This window comes from Electrophorus electricus, chromosome 13 (genome assembly GCF_041902795.1).
Source record: "Electrophorus electricus isolate QZ-2024a chromosome 13, ASM4190279v1, whole genome shotgun sequence".
In the NCBI taxonomy this organism is placed as follows: Eukaryota; Metazoa; Chordata; class Actinopteri; order Gymnotiformes; family Gymnotidae; genus Electrophorus; species Electrophorus electricus.
In genome coordinates, this window is record NC_137509.1 from 8,423,835 (window position 1) to 8,439,460 (window position 15,626).

General features: G+C 40.3%; 2 protein-coding genes and 1 long non-coding RNA gene across 8 annotated transcripts in view; 2 read left to right on the forward strand and 1 right to left on the reverse strand.

Annotated features, from left to right (window-relative positions):
* Positions 1-329: 329 nt before the first annotated feature.
* On the forward strand, positions 330-12,985 carry agfg2 (ArfGAP with FG repeats 2). 5 transcript variants are annotated; one of them, XM_081694384.1, is made up of 16 exons: positions 988-1,128; positions 1,400-1,578; positions 1,853-1,946; positions 4,502-4,617; positions 4,987-5,134; positions 5,397-5,517; positions 5,828-5,932; positions 6,676-6,708; positions 7,450-7,479; positions 7,687-7,875; positions 8,554-8,638; positions 8,856-8,902; positions 9,047-9,130; positions 10,472-10,585; positions 11,276-11,346; positions 11,668-12,985. In XM_081694384.1, exons 3-16 carry the CDS (start codon positions 1,893-1,895, stop codon positions 11,713-11,715), a joined length of 1,245 nt encoding a protein of 414 aa, XP_081550510.1. In that variant the 5' UTR covers positions 988-1,128; positions 1,400-1,578; positions 1,853-1,892; the 3' UTR covers positions 11,716-12,985. The 5 variants fall into 5 exon arrangements, with proteins under 5 accessions (XP_081581604.1, XP_026887151.3, XP_026887152.3 ...); XM_081725478.1 differs by lacking the exon at positions 1,400-1,578 and having other exon boundaries at positions 330-1,128; XM_027031350.3 differs by lacking the exons at positions 1,400-1,578; positions 7,450-7,479 and having other exon boundaries at positions 331-1,128.
* On the reverse strand, positions 10,581-13,988 carry LOC113591004 (uncharacterized). The gene is made up of 3 exons (XR_003412155.3): positions 13,851-13,988; positions 11,652-11,731; positions 10,581-11,370 (listed from the first exon to the last, which is right to left on the reverse strand). It is a non-coding gene; the product is annotated as an uncharacterized LOC113591004 (long non-coding RNA).
* The window catches only part of si:ch73-335l21.1 (insulin receptor substrate 1-B), a 34,858-nt gene continuing 32,458 nt past the window's right edge, over positions 13,227-15,626 (forward strand). The window contains exon 1 of one of the 2 annotated variants that reach the window (XM_027031348.3): positions 13,227-14,231. In XM_027031348.3, coding sequence (XP_026887149.2) covers positions 13,883-14,231 — 349 coding nt within the window. In that variant the 5' untranslated portion in view covers positions 13,227-13,882. The remainder of the gene's footprint in view (positions 14,232-15,626) is intronic. The other variant, XM_027031349.3, reaches the window with a different exon arrangement.

Below are 15,626 nucleotides of genomic sequence, written 5' to 3' on the forward strand. Positions count from 1 at the left end.
GCAATACTCAATGAAAGGACAAAAATAGTCAAATTGCGCCCTCTAGTGACCACTAGAGTCTATTATAGTTTTCATATCTTAGATGAGAAACGTGAGTTTCCGTGGTTGGATATCTACATTAAAAAGATTGTCAATTTGACAACGATGAACTGATTACAAATTAGTCTTTACACTAATTTCCTTTACTAGGCTGCTCAGCATTAGTGTGAGTACAATGAGATATTCATATATGCACACCATAAAGAGTTAATGGTAGAAGGACAACATTTTCATTTTCATTACGATAAAAAGGGCGTGATATACACTACTCTGTCAGCAAATAAAATTGAAGCTGCTGGTTAACACTACAAATACGGACAAAAAGAGAGAAAAGGGTGTTCATTACAGTTTACTGTTATAAATTGAGGTTTTTAAAACTATTGCTTGGTCTCCATCCTGTCGCGTTTAGGATATTCGTTTATCCAGAGTAACTGCGCTAAGTTTGTTCTTTCGTCTGCGCCTTAGCTGTTTTTTTTTTATTAAATCCAAAATTCTGTCATCGTTCCAAAACGACGCGTCTTCGTGGACGACGGGCGTGTGCGCAGTAGCTTGCCGATGTAGCAGATGGTTACATACGTAGTAAACGAAAAATCAGTAGAGAGCTTTTATGTGGTGAGTGAAAATGGATCTACAGCAATGAATAAATAAACAGCGTGGTAGTAAAACTCAAGTGGACAAACGTGCAGCTCGGTCAGTCGTGACTTAGGTTCAGGAGGGGAAAAAAGCCTACGCATGAAAGATCGTTTCAAGTCAGTCATATGAAGACCAGCCGCATAATCGCTTTCATAATGCGGGCGTGAGTAACATACCAGAGTAAAACGGAGGGGAACTGAGTGTAGCCTAACGGAGGGCCAGTTTGCGGCTCGCCACCTTAGGCTCGACGTCCCCGACAAGCGGGGAAGTGTGTTATCGAGACACCAGTATGTCGAACCGAAAGCACCGGGACAACCAGGAGATATGTGCCCGCAAGGTACGGGAGCTCGCCCAAATAGGAGCGAATAAACACTGCTTCGAGTGCAGTCAACCTGGGGTGACTTACATCGATATTACAGTTGGCTGCTACGTTTGCACATCATGCTCGGGAATGCTGTAAGTGGCCTTAAATATGTCTATAGCTATCGTCTGTTCTGCCCTTATGTAATTTTGAGAGTTCAATTGTAATTATTAGTATGTCTTGTGATAGTCTTACGTTATTGTCGGAGCTGTTTGTGTAACCAGATAGAATCATATAGTAGGCTATTACGTGTGTAGAGAATATCACCATAGGGTAAGCCCTCAGTGTCTCAGTAAGTCTGTAAGACACACGCCTTGGGTGTTTACATTTTAATTCACTCGATAATCACTACTTTGTCATTTTCAGGCGTGCCCCCATCGCGCCCGTGTTACGTTTCATTTCGTCATGGTACCAGATTTGGCGTCATTCTAAGCCTTTTTGTGCATGTCAGCAAGCTACCCAGTCCAGCGCTAGCTTAGGGACGCAGACATTTCCTAAGACATCAGTGGACTGTACTTTCTGATAGTTCCACGTAGGCTTTACAAGTAAGCTAATTCACCAACACAGAAAAATAAATAATTATACCCTTTTTCACGATTATATATTTCTGTTATGCATTCATTGTCGTCACCTTCATCCTCGGGCACCTGCATCACCTAACGGTTTTTTTTAAAAATTAATTTCTCAAAAATTCAATGTTTCATATTCCGCATACTCGTAATCTATATGTTTTAGCGTATTGCGTCTTTTTATGTGTACCTTTTCGCTTGTTTGCTTATGAATTTCTATTCGCGGTTTGTACCTCTTTCCTTTTTTCAGGAGGGGGCTCAACCCGCCCCACAGAGTCAAGTCCATTTCCATGACAACCTTTTCCCAACAGGAAGTAGAGTTTTTGCAAAACCATGGCAACGAGGTGAGTGGGGCACACAGTACAGTAACGGAGTGATGCTTCGTGAGTTATATGGGCGGTACCCATGCAATAACTACTTCCTATTGATTCGCCACCAGTGCGTAAACCACACCTTGTAATAAAACGCTGAGAAGCACAAAATAGGTTTGCAAGAGAACTTTGTGGACGACTTCAAATTACCTGGTCACTTGTTAAAAATAAATATGCTTTACTTGCATTCCATAAAGCCTTATTCAATATTTCTAAGAATTGTATAGGTTACTTAATAGCGTATTTATTCATGTGTTCTTGCAAGCGAGTGCGTGTTCTTGTTAGTGTGCGCCGTCCTGCAACAATGACTCATACATAACATCAATAGTCATAGTAATAAATAAAGACAGTTGTTTATTTAAACCACAACACTTTAAGATATAATTCAAACAATTCTTGAAATTATTCAAAACATAAACTTATAGGGAAAATGATCTGTTCTCAATTCGAGTGTGGACTTGAACTGCCTCTTCATTAAAAATGCAATATGCACTATGATATGCTATGTCCCCATCTAAAGACATTTTAGAGGATCTTTGAAGAAAAGCTGTTGGAGCTAATAAGAGTGGGATCAAAGGATCATCCATCCACAGTCAGGCAGTTGGAAGAAAATTAACATCATTGCTACCGTTCCTAGCAGTGGGTGACAGTGAATGTGTGTTCCTTGAAATCATCAAACAAGTGGACAAGACCCATATAGTTGCCGCTACAGATCCACAGGCATCCCCTGTACTTGATAACATCGGTTTACATATCTCGCATAAAAGAGCAAACACTGAATCCCAGTGGGAGATTATTACAGAAGGAAATCAGAGCACTACAAAAAGCATGGCTGCCTCGCTCAAGGTTGGTAAAGACTGCCCTGATGTTTCAAATTACTATTGAAGCAATGTTTTTGGTATACAGATAACTGCACACTGTTATATTTGGATTGCCTGCTAATAGATCACTATATACTGTAAAAAAAAAAAAAAAAAAAAAAATTCCAGCTGTGAAGCATGATGGAAGGTATGTACTGGTGTGGGCTGCTTGCTGTCTCAGGGACTGGATGGCTTGCAACCACTGAGAAACCAAATAATTCCAAGATGTATGACAAAATTCTATAGCAGAATGCCAGAGTTTATGCCTTTGATCCAAAATCAAAATGGGTTAGGTCCTGCAGCATGACAATAGTCCGAAACACAGCGGTAAATCAACAACACAATTGCTCAAACAGAAGACATTCTGGGTTTTAGAAGTCAGAGTCCTGATCTCAGTCCCACATTAATGCCGGGGTATGATCTGAACAGGCTGTTCATGCAAAAATTATTGGTAAGATTAAAGTTTTGATTATAGGAATATGCCACAAGATCTCTTAGTTTCTGTGAAGGACTGATCAGCAGTTACACAAAGCATTTAGCTAAGACATTGCCAATAAGGGTGGTAGCACTACTTACAAAATATATGGGTTCGCACATTTTTTTTTGCTTCAGTTACTTTGGCTGTTTAAATTATTTGTTTAATAAGATATGGTACTGTAATATTTCTATATTGCTTGCAACATAAGACTATGAGGAATGCTAGTAATTCAAAAGCTTGCAACTATATCTGTGTGACATGGTAAAATGGTATGTTGTCTAAGGCTATTCAGATATTTAAAATGAGGTGTAGGCTATTAAGGTTACGGATACAAATAAAAAGGCAACACACAGTGGAATCATGTGAATTATTGTGTTGTTCTTGAGTCCCACATGGTCTCCAGTGTCTCTGGTTCCCACCACAAGTACATTCTAAGTGCAGCGGGGAAAAAAATACATCCATTAGGTTGTAAACAACAGTGTTTCCCTAATTGTGGACATAGAAGGAGTTTCTTTCCTTTTGGTAAGAGGGTAGGTCATGTGGGAAAATGAATGTGGCAGTTCCTTGCTTGGTGAATGTGTGTGAGTGTGTGTTTTGTTCTTTTTTTTGGGGGGGGGGGGGGAGGCTGAAGTGCATAAATATTGAATGGGAGTGTAAGTGCACACATCTGAAGTATCTGTGAAGGGCTTCACATTCTTTCATAGCCTACACATACACACACACACACACACACACACACACACACACATAAGCTGTCTGACAACTATTTATTATAAGTCACCCATTTGTTCCAGCAATAGTCCCTTATTAATGATTTGTTGGTAGGAACATTTTTTAGGGAAACAGTCCTAAATCAGTAGTCTCAAGTCTCTGAGTCAATTCCTCTACTCCTGCACAAATGGTATTGCTGACTGTGGCAGATATGCACTGTAGATATGAATAGGAATGAATAGCCATTGACCATTGTAATTGCTTGGCTGAAGAATCTGTGTGTGTGTGTGTGTGTACGTGTGTGTGTGTGTGTGTGTTTAAGAGACTGCAGGATTTCAAGGCTTTGACTTGTTTTGTGTATTGTTGGCTGGACTTCATAATTTGTCAACCCAGCATGCAGGTCATTGATTAAACACATGACTGATCACAGGAGCTTAATGGGAGTCTGAAAACATATTCTACATTTATGGGAACTGCAGGTTGGGAAGAGGACCTGGCTCTGTACATTTGACCCAAAGATTGATGGCTGCTTTGACACACGCGATTCACAGAAGTTTAAAGAATTTCTTCAGGATAAATACGAGAGAAAGAAATGGTAAGTTTCTACACATCTAATATTAAAGTGTACATGGAAGGTGGTATATGTTAGGGTATCTCCAAAATTTGAGTTTGATGTTAATCATTCAGCCTTATGTTTATTCGTCCATGCATCAATCTATTTAATACATACACATATTTGTCTGTCTATCCATCCATCTATAAATACATCCATCTATTCATAATACTTTGTTTAAGATAAATGCATCAACCGTCAAAATGAATCATTCTATCCATCCATCCATCCATCCATCCATCCATCCATCCACCCTTATTACACATACATCCATTCATCCATCTGTCCATCCATTCATCCATCTGTCTCTTTGCTCTGGTGGTTCTTATGGAGTATCTTTTAATCTTCTAGGCATTTCTCTAAGAGCAAGACCAGGAGAGATGTGGAAGGTCCGTGGAGCCCGGGGGTTCAGGCTGTGCCTGTTCCCCATGGCCCTGCTCAGAGTCAGCCTCCCCTTGGGCATGCCCTGAACCCCATTGCCAGGCCATCACGCACGCTGGTGAGAAGGATAGAAACTTGGGGAGCGGGAGGGAGGTTATATAAAACAAAAATGTTCAGTAGAGGCTGAAAAGAGAAAATACATGAAGATAGACATTTAGAATGAATAAAAAGCATAATGCACAAAAATTAGGAAGGCGTGCAAGTCAGTTTTTATTCTGTCAGACTAATATACATAAATATATAGGGCGACTCCTTTATCTTGCAAACTTCATTAGTAGGGTGTATGAATGTATATTTGTATGTCCGTGCTTGTCCCAAAGTCTCAGTCTCAGTTATCAGCGTGGGATAGACCTCCAGCTGTGTCTCCAGCTGATGTCCGTACAGAGATGTTTACAGCTCGGCCCACTCGATCACAGAGCTTCAGAGACCCCACCATTAAAGGTACAGTTCACTCTCTTCTCCTCTTCTCTCCTTTCTATTTGCTTTCTCATATCTTGTCTGTCTCAATGACAATCATATTCTGTATGCTCTTTGTGTTTTTATACCCTCAAAATATTTTTTAGTGTGATGATTCACTTTATAATAATTTTCAACAACCTCTCCACCTCCACATTTAATCTTTCTTTCACACTCTCTGACTCACTTTCTCTCACACTCTTTCTCGCCTACTCTTTCTCACTCTCTCACACTCTCTCCCACTCACACAATTTCTCTTTCTCTCCCCCTCTTTCACACTCACACTCTTTCTCAGATTCATTATTAGGTGGGCTGGAGAGGCAGAGGCCAGGGACAATTTCACCAGGAATGGGACCCCAAAGCCGCCTCCCCTCTTTCCCAGCTCTCCCCCGTCCTTCAGGTAAACACACACCACACACACACACACACACACACACACACACACACACACGCACACACACACACACACACACATACATACACATACACACAGACACACAGACACAGACACATACACAGACACACACACACACTCACACACATATACACATGCACACTCACACACAAGACACACACACGCAATACACACACACTCACACACACACACACACACACACACATATGCACATGCACACACAGACACACACACACTCAGACACACACACACACACATACACACACACACACACACACACATACACATGCACATGCACATGCACACACAGACACACACACACTCAAACAGACACACACACACACACACACACAGACACATACACACAGACAGACAGACACATACACACACAGACACACACCCACACGCACACACACATACACATACACACAGACACACACACACTCACATACATATACACATGCACACTCACACACAAGACACACACACACACACAATACACACACACTCACACACACACACACACACACAGACACATACACATGCACATGCACACACAGACACTCAAACAGACACACACACACACACACACACACACACACACACACACACACACACACACACACACACACACACACGCATGTAGATTCACACATGCCCAGAAAGTTAATGTTTTTTCTATTCCTAAGCTGTCTTTCCTTTTGTCTCTATGTATTCTATCATCTTAGCAAGTAGCACTTTCAAAAACAGCTTCACACTAGGTAAGCCACATAGTGTAATGGCTTGTATGTGTGCATGTACTACCATCTCAATTATCTGTCTGACCACAAGTCTGAGGACAAGCTAATGGGACTAGGGAAATCAAATCGGTAAAAAACTATGTGTGTGTGTATTTGTGTGTGTATATGTGTATTTATAAGAAAAAGAGATTGACCATGCAATGTTTATTTTTGTTAATTATATGTCTTGTGCTATGCATGTACCCAGAGTCAATTTCAGAAAGGTTTGACTTTGTCATTAGCAGTGGATGTGTGTTGGTCAGTTGTTCCTCTGCCACTGTCTCTTAAAGATGAAGCATCATGCTGAATATATATTTGTTGTATTTGCATGGAAATGTGTCACAATCATCTCAAAGGGCTGAGAGGAAAAGATGTGCGATATGTTGGGTATATGTGAATCGATATCTAAATGCTAGCGATGGCATGGCCATTGATAGAATGCTATTGAACGGGCTCTGCATGGGCTCCAGGCTGGGACTTCAAAGCTCTGAGTCTCAGTGTCAGCAGGTGAAGAGGAGACACCCTGATCTCTGGTAACCAAAAATAAAAGCTTTACAGGAGAGATATATTTTGATAACACTAGGGCAGAGCTTTTGGAATGTTGTGGAATTTTCTAATGATTAGCGATCTTGATTCTGTTGAGTTCATTCACACACAGCTATACTTAACAGTACATGCAATCATAATTTTCCGAACAAAAAATTTTTTTTTTGTGAACTGCAGGAATATGGATCAAGAAAAGTGCTATATTAGGTAAGGTTCAGTTGTCCTTAATGAAGATAGGAATGTAATGGGCCAGACAGTGCAGTGCAGAGGTTTACTCACATATAACATTGTGCTAATGAAAGGCTTCTTAATCTGTGTTGGCGCTGGGACAGTGCATAACCATGCACTCTGCTGGTCCCTCGAGACTGGCCTTGTCCTTCAGGGGTCTGACTGACCCTCATCTTTCTGATTTAGGTCGCACAATCTCCTCAGGAGGTGGAGGTCCCTTCAGGGCATTTCCTAAATCTCTGAGCCTGGATCTTGGCGGTCGTGGCTCCGCACACAGTGTCCTGAGCCCTTCGGCTCCGCCCCGTGTCTCTCAGGATAGGTATGCTGCCGTGTCTCAGCTTGACAAGGCCTTTTCCAACAGCACACCTGCCACAGGTAACTGTCCACTGACTGTATATTCCCTAATTGTTTTGCTTATTGGTCAGATATGTAAACTGATGCCTTTTCCAAGATATATATATGTGTGTTTTTTAAGTCTAAATGTATTTGTTAATATTGTATTAGGTGTTGTTTCTACTGTGGTTACGTATAAGGGTAAAATAGTTCAGTTTGTTTTCGACATGTGTAAGAATGGCCTCCTCTTAAATGCATCTGAGGTATATAAAGAGAGTGGCCATATGCAGAAGCCAACAAGTGAGGGAGTTTTACTAAACAAGTACTTGCTCATGGTGGCAAATGGGGATTCATGATATGGATGAAATACTACAAATTTATATTTTTACAGAGTGTGATTGTGATATGATTTGCAATACATTATTAACAAATTGTCTGAGAAATTTAGCTGTAAGGAACTGTGACAGAGATCATAATCTAATGAACAGGTCTCTGTAGAAGGCAGTTTTGCTCCTAAAGTCTACAGTTAACATGATCCTTAAGTCCTCCAAGAGGGTCACCTAAAAGAGCTTCACTTGAGTTAATACAGTAATTGAATGATACTTAAAGTGATGATGAGATTCTCATAAGGGAAAACAGCATTGGCAAGCCAATGACAATACATCAAAAACAGCAATGAAAAGGGGTCTCAGTGTGACTGTAAACGGGGTGTCTTTGTAGTCGTTTCCACAGCTCCCTCTAGTGGCCCACCACAATACAGCACCCTGTTTGGCAACAGGCTCTCTTCTAGTTCCACACCGGCAAGGTAAGATGCTATAGGTTGTACAAATTGATTGGACAGCATTTCCTGAACCAAATGTTACTCTTACTCAATCATGAAAGCACCAGGTTGACTACAGTAATCACTCATGGTGAACATAAACAAAATCAGGAATATACCAGCATGAGAGATTCTCTTTACTGCAGTATTTTCATGATTTCAAATCCATTAAAATCAGTGATGCTCCCTTGTCCTCTCCTAGCTCCCCAGGTGTTCCAGAGGTCACTTCTGCTTCTCAGACATTTGCAAGTGAGCAAATTTATTAATTAAAAAGACCTTTGTGGATAAATCAGTAAAGAGCACAATCCAAAGCACATTTAGTTTACATTACTCATGTCTATATTTTTCTCTCTCTCTATTCCCCTCTGTCTCTTCCTCCCTTCTTCTCTGCAGATTTTCCCAATCCATTCAGCTCTGCAGCCAGTACCTCTCAGCCTGCTCTATCACCAAGTAATCCATTCAACAGTACAGCCAAAAGTAAGCCAGATCCCAGAGGTTTCTGAATCACGCTGTTATCCAGTCCTTGTAATGGGTCAACATTCTGTGGATTACTGTTGCTTGATGTAGTGTTACAAAACACGCACGCATGCACACACACACATATACACACACACACACACACACACACACACACACACACACACACACACACACACACACACCTACCTTGCATTTCATATATGCATACAACAACACAGGGTTGCTTCTTTTAATTCCAGATTAAGAAAAATTATGGTTTGGAAACCAAAATACAATTTTTTAAAACTCTTTTTAAATTCTTCTTATGACTTCTTATGACAAGCAACATGTCAATGTAAAACTGCATGAATCTTTTCAAATATTAAAGGCCCACTGCAACTCCAAGCACAAAACTACAGATATAAAACATTACGTATTATAGTAGGTTAAATTTAGGGAGTTTTAGAGAGCTTTTATTCCTTTAAATCAAATAAACTGTTTACTCCTAGAAATGTTCTTAAACCAAATACACAAATACAGTACCAAGAAAAACAGTGATGTCACCTGGTCAGAGCAAATGGTTTTCTAAGACAAAGTGCAGGCTACAGTCTTAGAAACATGACACCCTCTCTTAAATCCGGAAGGCATTAATCATGTGAGTGCAATGAGATCGACCATCCCTTTGTATGTCTGAGACATCTCACTCTAGGCCCACTGAACCATGACCAGCCCCTAATTAATCTATAAGTCATGGGATATAAAAGCCAAACACTGAGCAGCGTATTCATGCTGTGAAACCTGATACACACTGGCCCATCGTCCTTCCTCTCGGCAGCACGATTCCATGCATGGAGGAGATGGGAGAGCCCCAAGCCTGGATGGGTGGTGGGACAGGGGCGCTCTGACATGTCTGGGTGGGTGGGGGCCGCATAGGGTGGTGGGATGGGGGCTCTGGCATGTTACCAAGCCAGTAGTCAGAATCCACTGAGTGATGAAACATGGCAGCTGTGACATCTGATGTCACAGCCATTTTAACAAATATTGTTAATCACTGTTTATTAGAAAGTTTATTATGAAAAAGAACTTCTGCATATCAATTAAACATGGTGAAATTGTGCATTGCACATAATGAAAGTCCAGAGGGACAGTACATGACTGTTGAGCTTAACACAGTTGAATCAATTGTAATATAATTACATTAGTACTGTCACACTTCAAATATAGTTCAACTTTAGCAAACAGAACTTGATGAGATACATAACAACCCAAATCAGTGTTTTTTTGAAGAGTACAACACAACATGATGTATTCCAACATGAATTCCTTGTCATTTCCATTGTAATTGTTCCTGGTTGACAGGTGACTGCAGTACAGTTGTGACACCCTCTTCATCAGCTTTCTTTCCTCACTCCGACTCCTTCCCTGCCCAGAATGCTTTTCCACACGAGCGAACCAATAAGCATGAGGCAAATGGTGAGTGCACACTTTCTCTTGTGTAACCATCCACAAGCTTCAGTAAACGGCTGGTATAGTCTTAAAAAAAAACCTTAAAGGGGTATTTGGGTTTATTGTGCCTTAATCTATGTACTGTAGATGAACTGACTATTTCAACTGAAAACAATTTTGATGCATCTATTTTTACTTCAAAATAATGGGAAATAGTGTCTGAAACACAGAGTAAGTAGTTGGGATTGTAAATAGGTGCTTAAAAACAAAAAGGTGAAACACCTATGTTGTAAATCTGTCATGATTTTTTCTGTTTTGTAAATTAGGAGGTTAGACGGATGTTAGACATGTAGAAGTACTTTCACATATAGGACTACATTTCCCAATGAAAGGATATCTTAGAGTAACCTTTTATAGTTTTGCTCTGGAGTTGAAAAAATGGACAAAACTTTACACAAACAGCCTTGCTAAGATATCCTCTCTTCCTAATCTTATCCACTTGTAGTAAGAGTCTATTAGGCATATCAGTTAATTAAATATGGTGAAACTGTGCTTTGCACAATTGTGCTTTAGCATTTACGTTTATTGACAATACTGTCATGTAAAAGACATGTAAAAATGTTTGTCTGTGGTAATAGACAGCTTACTACAGTTGAGTAGGTGTCTGATTGGATTATAAAATGAGTGTGTCTGATTGTTGATACACCTGGTTTGTAGGTTTCACTTCTTTCCCTATGACTGAGTCAACCACCAAAGTCCAGCGACCGATGTCTGTCAACCCATTTACTGTGAGTAGCAGCAACTACTGCTCCCTAGAAATGTATGGTTGCACATTCAATCTCTCTTTTGCTAACAGTTCATTTAAAAAAGTCAAATTGAATACAGAATAGTGTACATAGTTAGTTTAGATAGTCTAGTTTGGATACTGTAGTTGGATGTCTTAACCAGGTTAAGGCAATAAAACTAGGCCAAATATAGGCCAAACGTACAAATGTTTCCATGAGAGGGTCATTTGTGAGTGTGCATATATAAAAGTGTCCTTGTATATAAGTGTGTATGTGTGTGTGTGCGTGATCATGAACTTAATTCCTACCCATTTGTTCTCTCAGGGGAATGTTTACCCCACCAGAGGAGCGTCACTGAACCCTTTCATCTGATCCCACTACCCTTCGGCTACAGAGAGAGAGAGAGAGAGAGAGAGAATATATGTATGTGAGCAAGAGACAGATAACTCTAAAGAACTGGTGCCATTTCAATGCCTCTAAAGAATTCCCCTTTCAGATAGAAGGAAAATACACATGCCTGCCCAGTCTTCTTAGTGTAGGTTAATGTGTGTGTATTAAAGAGTGTATTACTTATGTCTATATTCCCAATGTGTGTGTGTGTGTGTGTGTGTGTGTGTGTGTGTGTGTGTGCGTGCACAAACTACAAATCGAAGGTTTGTGTATGTCTGTGTATGTTTGTGTATTCGTTTGTGTGGGTGGGTGTATTCATGCCATACCTTGGATGTGTTTGATAATAGAAATCAACTCATGGTATAATAGCAAGAAGATATTCATGTTATTGTTCAGGTACACACATGCATATATACACACACATGTACACACACACACGCACTTAGCCCTATAGACAGCTGCTTTTACTTCTGCTTCTGTCTCATCTCAAAACCTTTTCTAGTCTTTAGCCTCCACCCAACTAAGCTGTGTTTCAGCAAAGACTCTTACGTATCAAGTTCCAGGCATTAAAGAAATGCAGAGGGCAGCAGGCAACTTGTGCTTCATATAACCTGTACATTTTTCCTTAGCTCTGACTGGCCAGCCTTCAGTTCTCCCAATGCATGTTAATAGGAGTGTGTTAATGAATCAGTCTTTTTCATGTGTTTGTGTATGTATGTGCAGCATTTAGCATTTATTTCAACATGAGCATTTAGTTTTTTTTAAAGATCGCATTTTAAAGCATTTCTATGTGTGCGGTCAGACTGCATGCACACCAGGAGTGAGAAGCTGCTGAATGTACTGCATTTTCAGCGATCTCTAAAAGTCTAACTCATGTATATGGACCAAATATTGTCATGTTCCTGTACATTTTTTCCTCCCATTTTTCTTTAATTTTTGTACTGATTCATTTAAAAGGTTTTTGTAAAGAGAAGTGTTCATAAAAGGCTATTCATATTTGTCAGTGTGCATCTAATTGTTTATTATATATATATATATATATATATATATATATATATATATATATATATAATGGAAACCAAGCATTACCTTGAATTTGCTGCTTATGGATTTCATGCAATATATATTTTTAAAATAGCATTTACATTTATATTTTTATCTGTATAATACCATCGTTGCATTACGAATGTATTTGCACTTCTTTATGGCTTTCAACTGGAAATTAAAAAGAAAGGTATTACTTTCACCTTCAGTGTGACCTAGCCTAATTATTATTTCAGGATGACTGCAGCTTTCTCAAAATAGCTGGCAGACATTATAGCTGTAGTACTAGAAATAACCAGCAGATGGCGCAAATTAATTTAAGCAAATTGGAGACCAATCGGAACCGCCTTTAAATTAATATTTGTAACTAATTCAAAATGGAAGTAGTCCAGTAGAACTAATCCGCTCTTGTGAGTTATTCTTAATACTTTCCTAAAATGTTGTTTTTAACAGATAACTAATAAATAACAACGCGCTGTTGTATGTTATAGTTATATTAATACAATTTATAAATAATAATAAAAAAAGATTTTAGATTTAGTGGGGCTAACGGTATAATTTAAGAAAATGTTAAACTTGAATCAGTGCGTCAAAAATGGCTAGTAAAGTTTGGAATGTTTGGTCAGGACGATTCAGCAGCAAATGAAATCTGATTCTAGTTCGCAGCCTCGTGCTCTGGAGCCAGTCTCCCCCCTCTCGTGCTCTCACACACTCTTAACTACAGAGGGACGATAAGTGACAGGCCCCACAGTAGCACCGTGTGCTAGGATTTAGAGGCGGGGAGCTGGAGGACTGTATCGTATTGTAGCTTCAGTAATGGGATTTAACTACTCAGGCTAATAAATAGACTAGAACGGAGTTACTTGCAGACGGCGCCGCATGTGCACGTCTGTACGGCTGGGTACTTGCGCGGTTTAGGCTCGTACAGGAAAAAGCAGCGTTTAGCTAATGACATTATTTTTGGAAAGGGGAAAAACTGCACGAACCTCTCTCTCCTTGCGTAAATGACTTTTCTGAAGGGAGAGAGGGGGACAAGAGATATATTTGTGGTTACCTAGTTCGGCTAAACTTACCGGTGAAGGATTAACAATCCATCTGCCGAACCATGGAGAACCAGGCAGCCGAACCGCCAGCCTACGATGATGTTCGGAAAAGCGGCTATCTCCGTAAACAGAAATCCATGCACCGGCGATACTTCGTCCTGCGAACAGCCTCAGAGCGTGGCCCGGCCCGACTCGAATATTATGAAAGTGAGAAGAAATTTCGTGGAAAAGCGCCCGTTCCCAAGAAAGCACTGGCTCTGGAGACGTGCTTCAACATCAACAAACGGGCCGACTCAAAGAACAAACACATGATCGTTCTGTACACCCGGGCCGAGAGCTTCGCGGTTGCGGCGGACAACGAGGCTGACCAGGACGAATGGTATCAAGCGATGGTAGACCTCCAGTGCAAAAGTAAGCCCGTCAAATTCGCCCCAATACTTTGTCGGTGGCGAGCTCACTGAGCGCACTCGCATGTGTAGCGTAAAGCGCAGTTCTTGAATTCACGTGGCAAGTTTTGACGGCCTCTTACTTTGTTTCCAATATGTGGGGTTTCAGAGTAGTGCAAAGATTACAGGTTTGCGCTGGAGGAGTAAGTATAATGTACCGTAGGCTACACGGTTTTATGGAGCACTTCTGCACAGAATATCGCACGACATAAAGCATGTGCTTTTAGTGCATCCGATCTGTTGACTAAGATCATTTCAGTCACTGCCGATTTCGTATATATGTATCTTTATATGGTGTTTATATATTTGACCACTACATTGATTTACTAATACGGTGCCTTTTCCTTCTATCTTGGTGTGCACTATTGTGGGAAATTGTTCGGGCTTGGTCGTTGGCTTTGGAGAAGGGTGTAAAACTATTTGCGACCCTTATGTTCCAGTTGTTTTGCGGGTCTTTCTTATCCACGCCGCCACGCGGAGGACATAGCTTATCGTATACGTTCAATGGTGATTATTTCCTCAGGCAGTTAACAACACCATCCGATCTTCAGAAGGAGAAACAAAATGTTTTCCTGTTTAAGAAGAATCAGTTCTCAGTTGTACTCGCTTTCTTTGCTTGAGCCCTGCTATTTTCTGGAAGTCAGCAAGGAACGAGTGCCAGAGTACACATTTCTGCTTGCATTTTTCTGATGTTTGTACTGTGCTGCCACTCATACACGCAAAACCTAGCAAAATAATCAGTGAGTGCGCAAAGGCGTTTGTTTACAAAGTTATAGTGTGTGGAGCCAAATCCTTCTGTTCAATGCCCAGAATCATTTTAATCTCTTAATTCTGAGCACAAAAGCATTCCCCACAAATCCAGATGACCCACTAGATGTCATTTCCAGCAGTGTTTGTGTCAGCTAGCCTGCACTATGTGAAATGACTCAGAATCTCACAGTTGTCCATTTTGTAAGGGACTGGACCTTAAGACAGCCTAAAGTAAACAGCAGCGAAAAGGTCAATGACCATGTCTCTCTCTCGTAATCAACCCATCTGCTTGCCTGACCGTCCTTTGGCCTCAAGAGATATCACTGATAAACCATGTGACTCATATTCAGCAAATGAGAATCTTAGGCAAGTGTGGTGTTACCTGTCATCTATTATATAAATGAGTTAAGTGAATGGCTGCTCGATTGTTTAACCGGCATCTTTTAGGTTTAAGTCACAACGGTCATTTTAAATTCATTTGCCTAATAATAATTTCGTCTTGGGTGTTGATAGTCAGAGCTTGTGATTTGCCCAAAAAGTAATTAATTAATTAATTAATTCATTCATTCATTCATTCATTCATTCAGTTGGTTAATTGTCTGTTTATGCT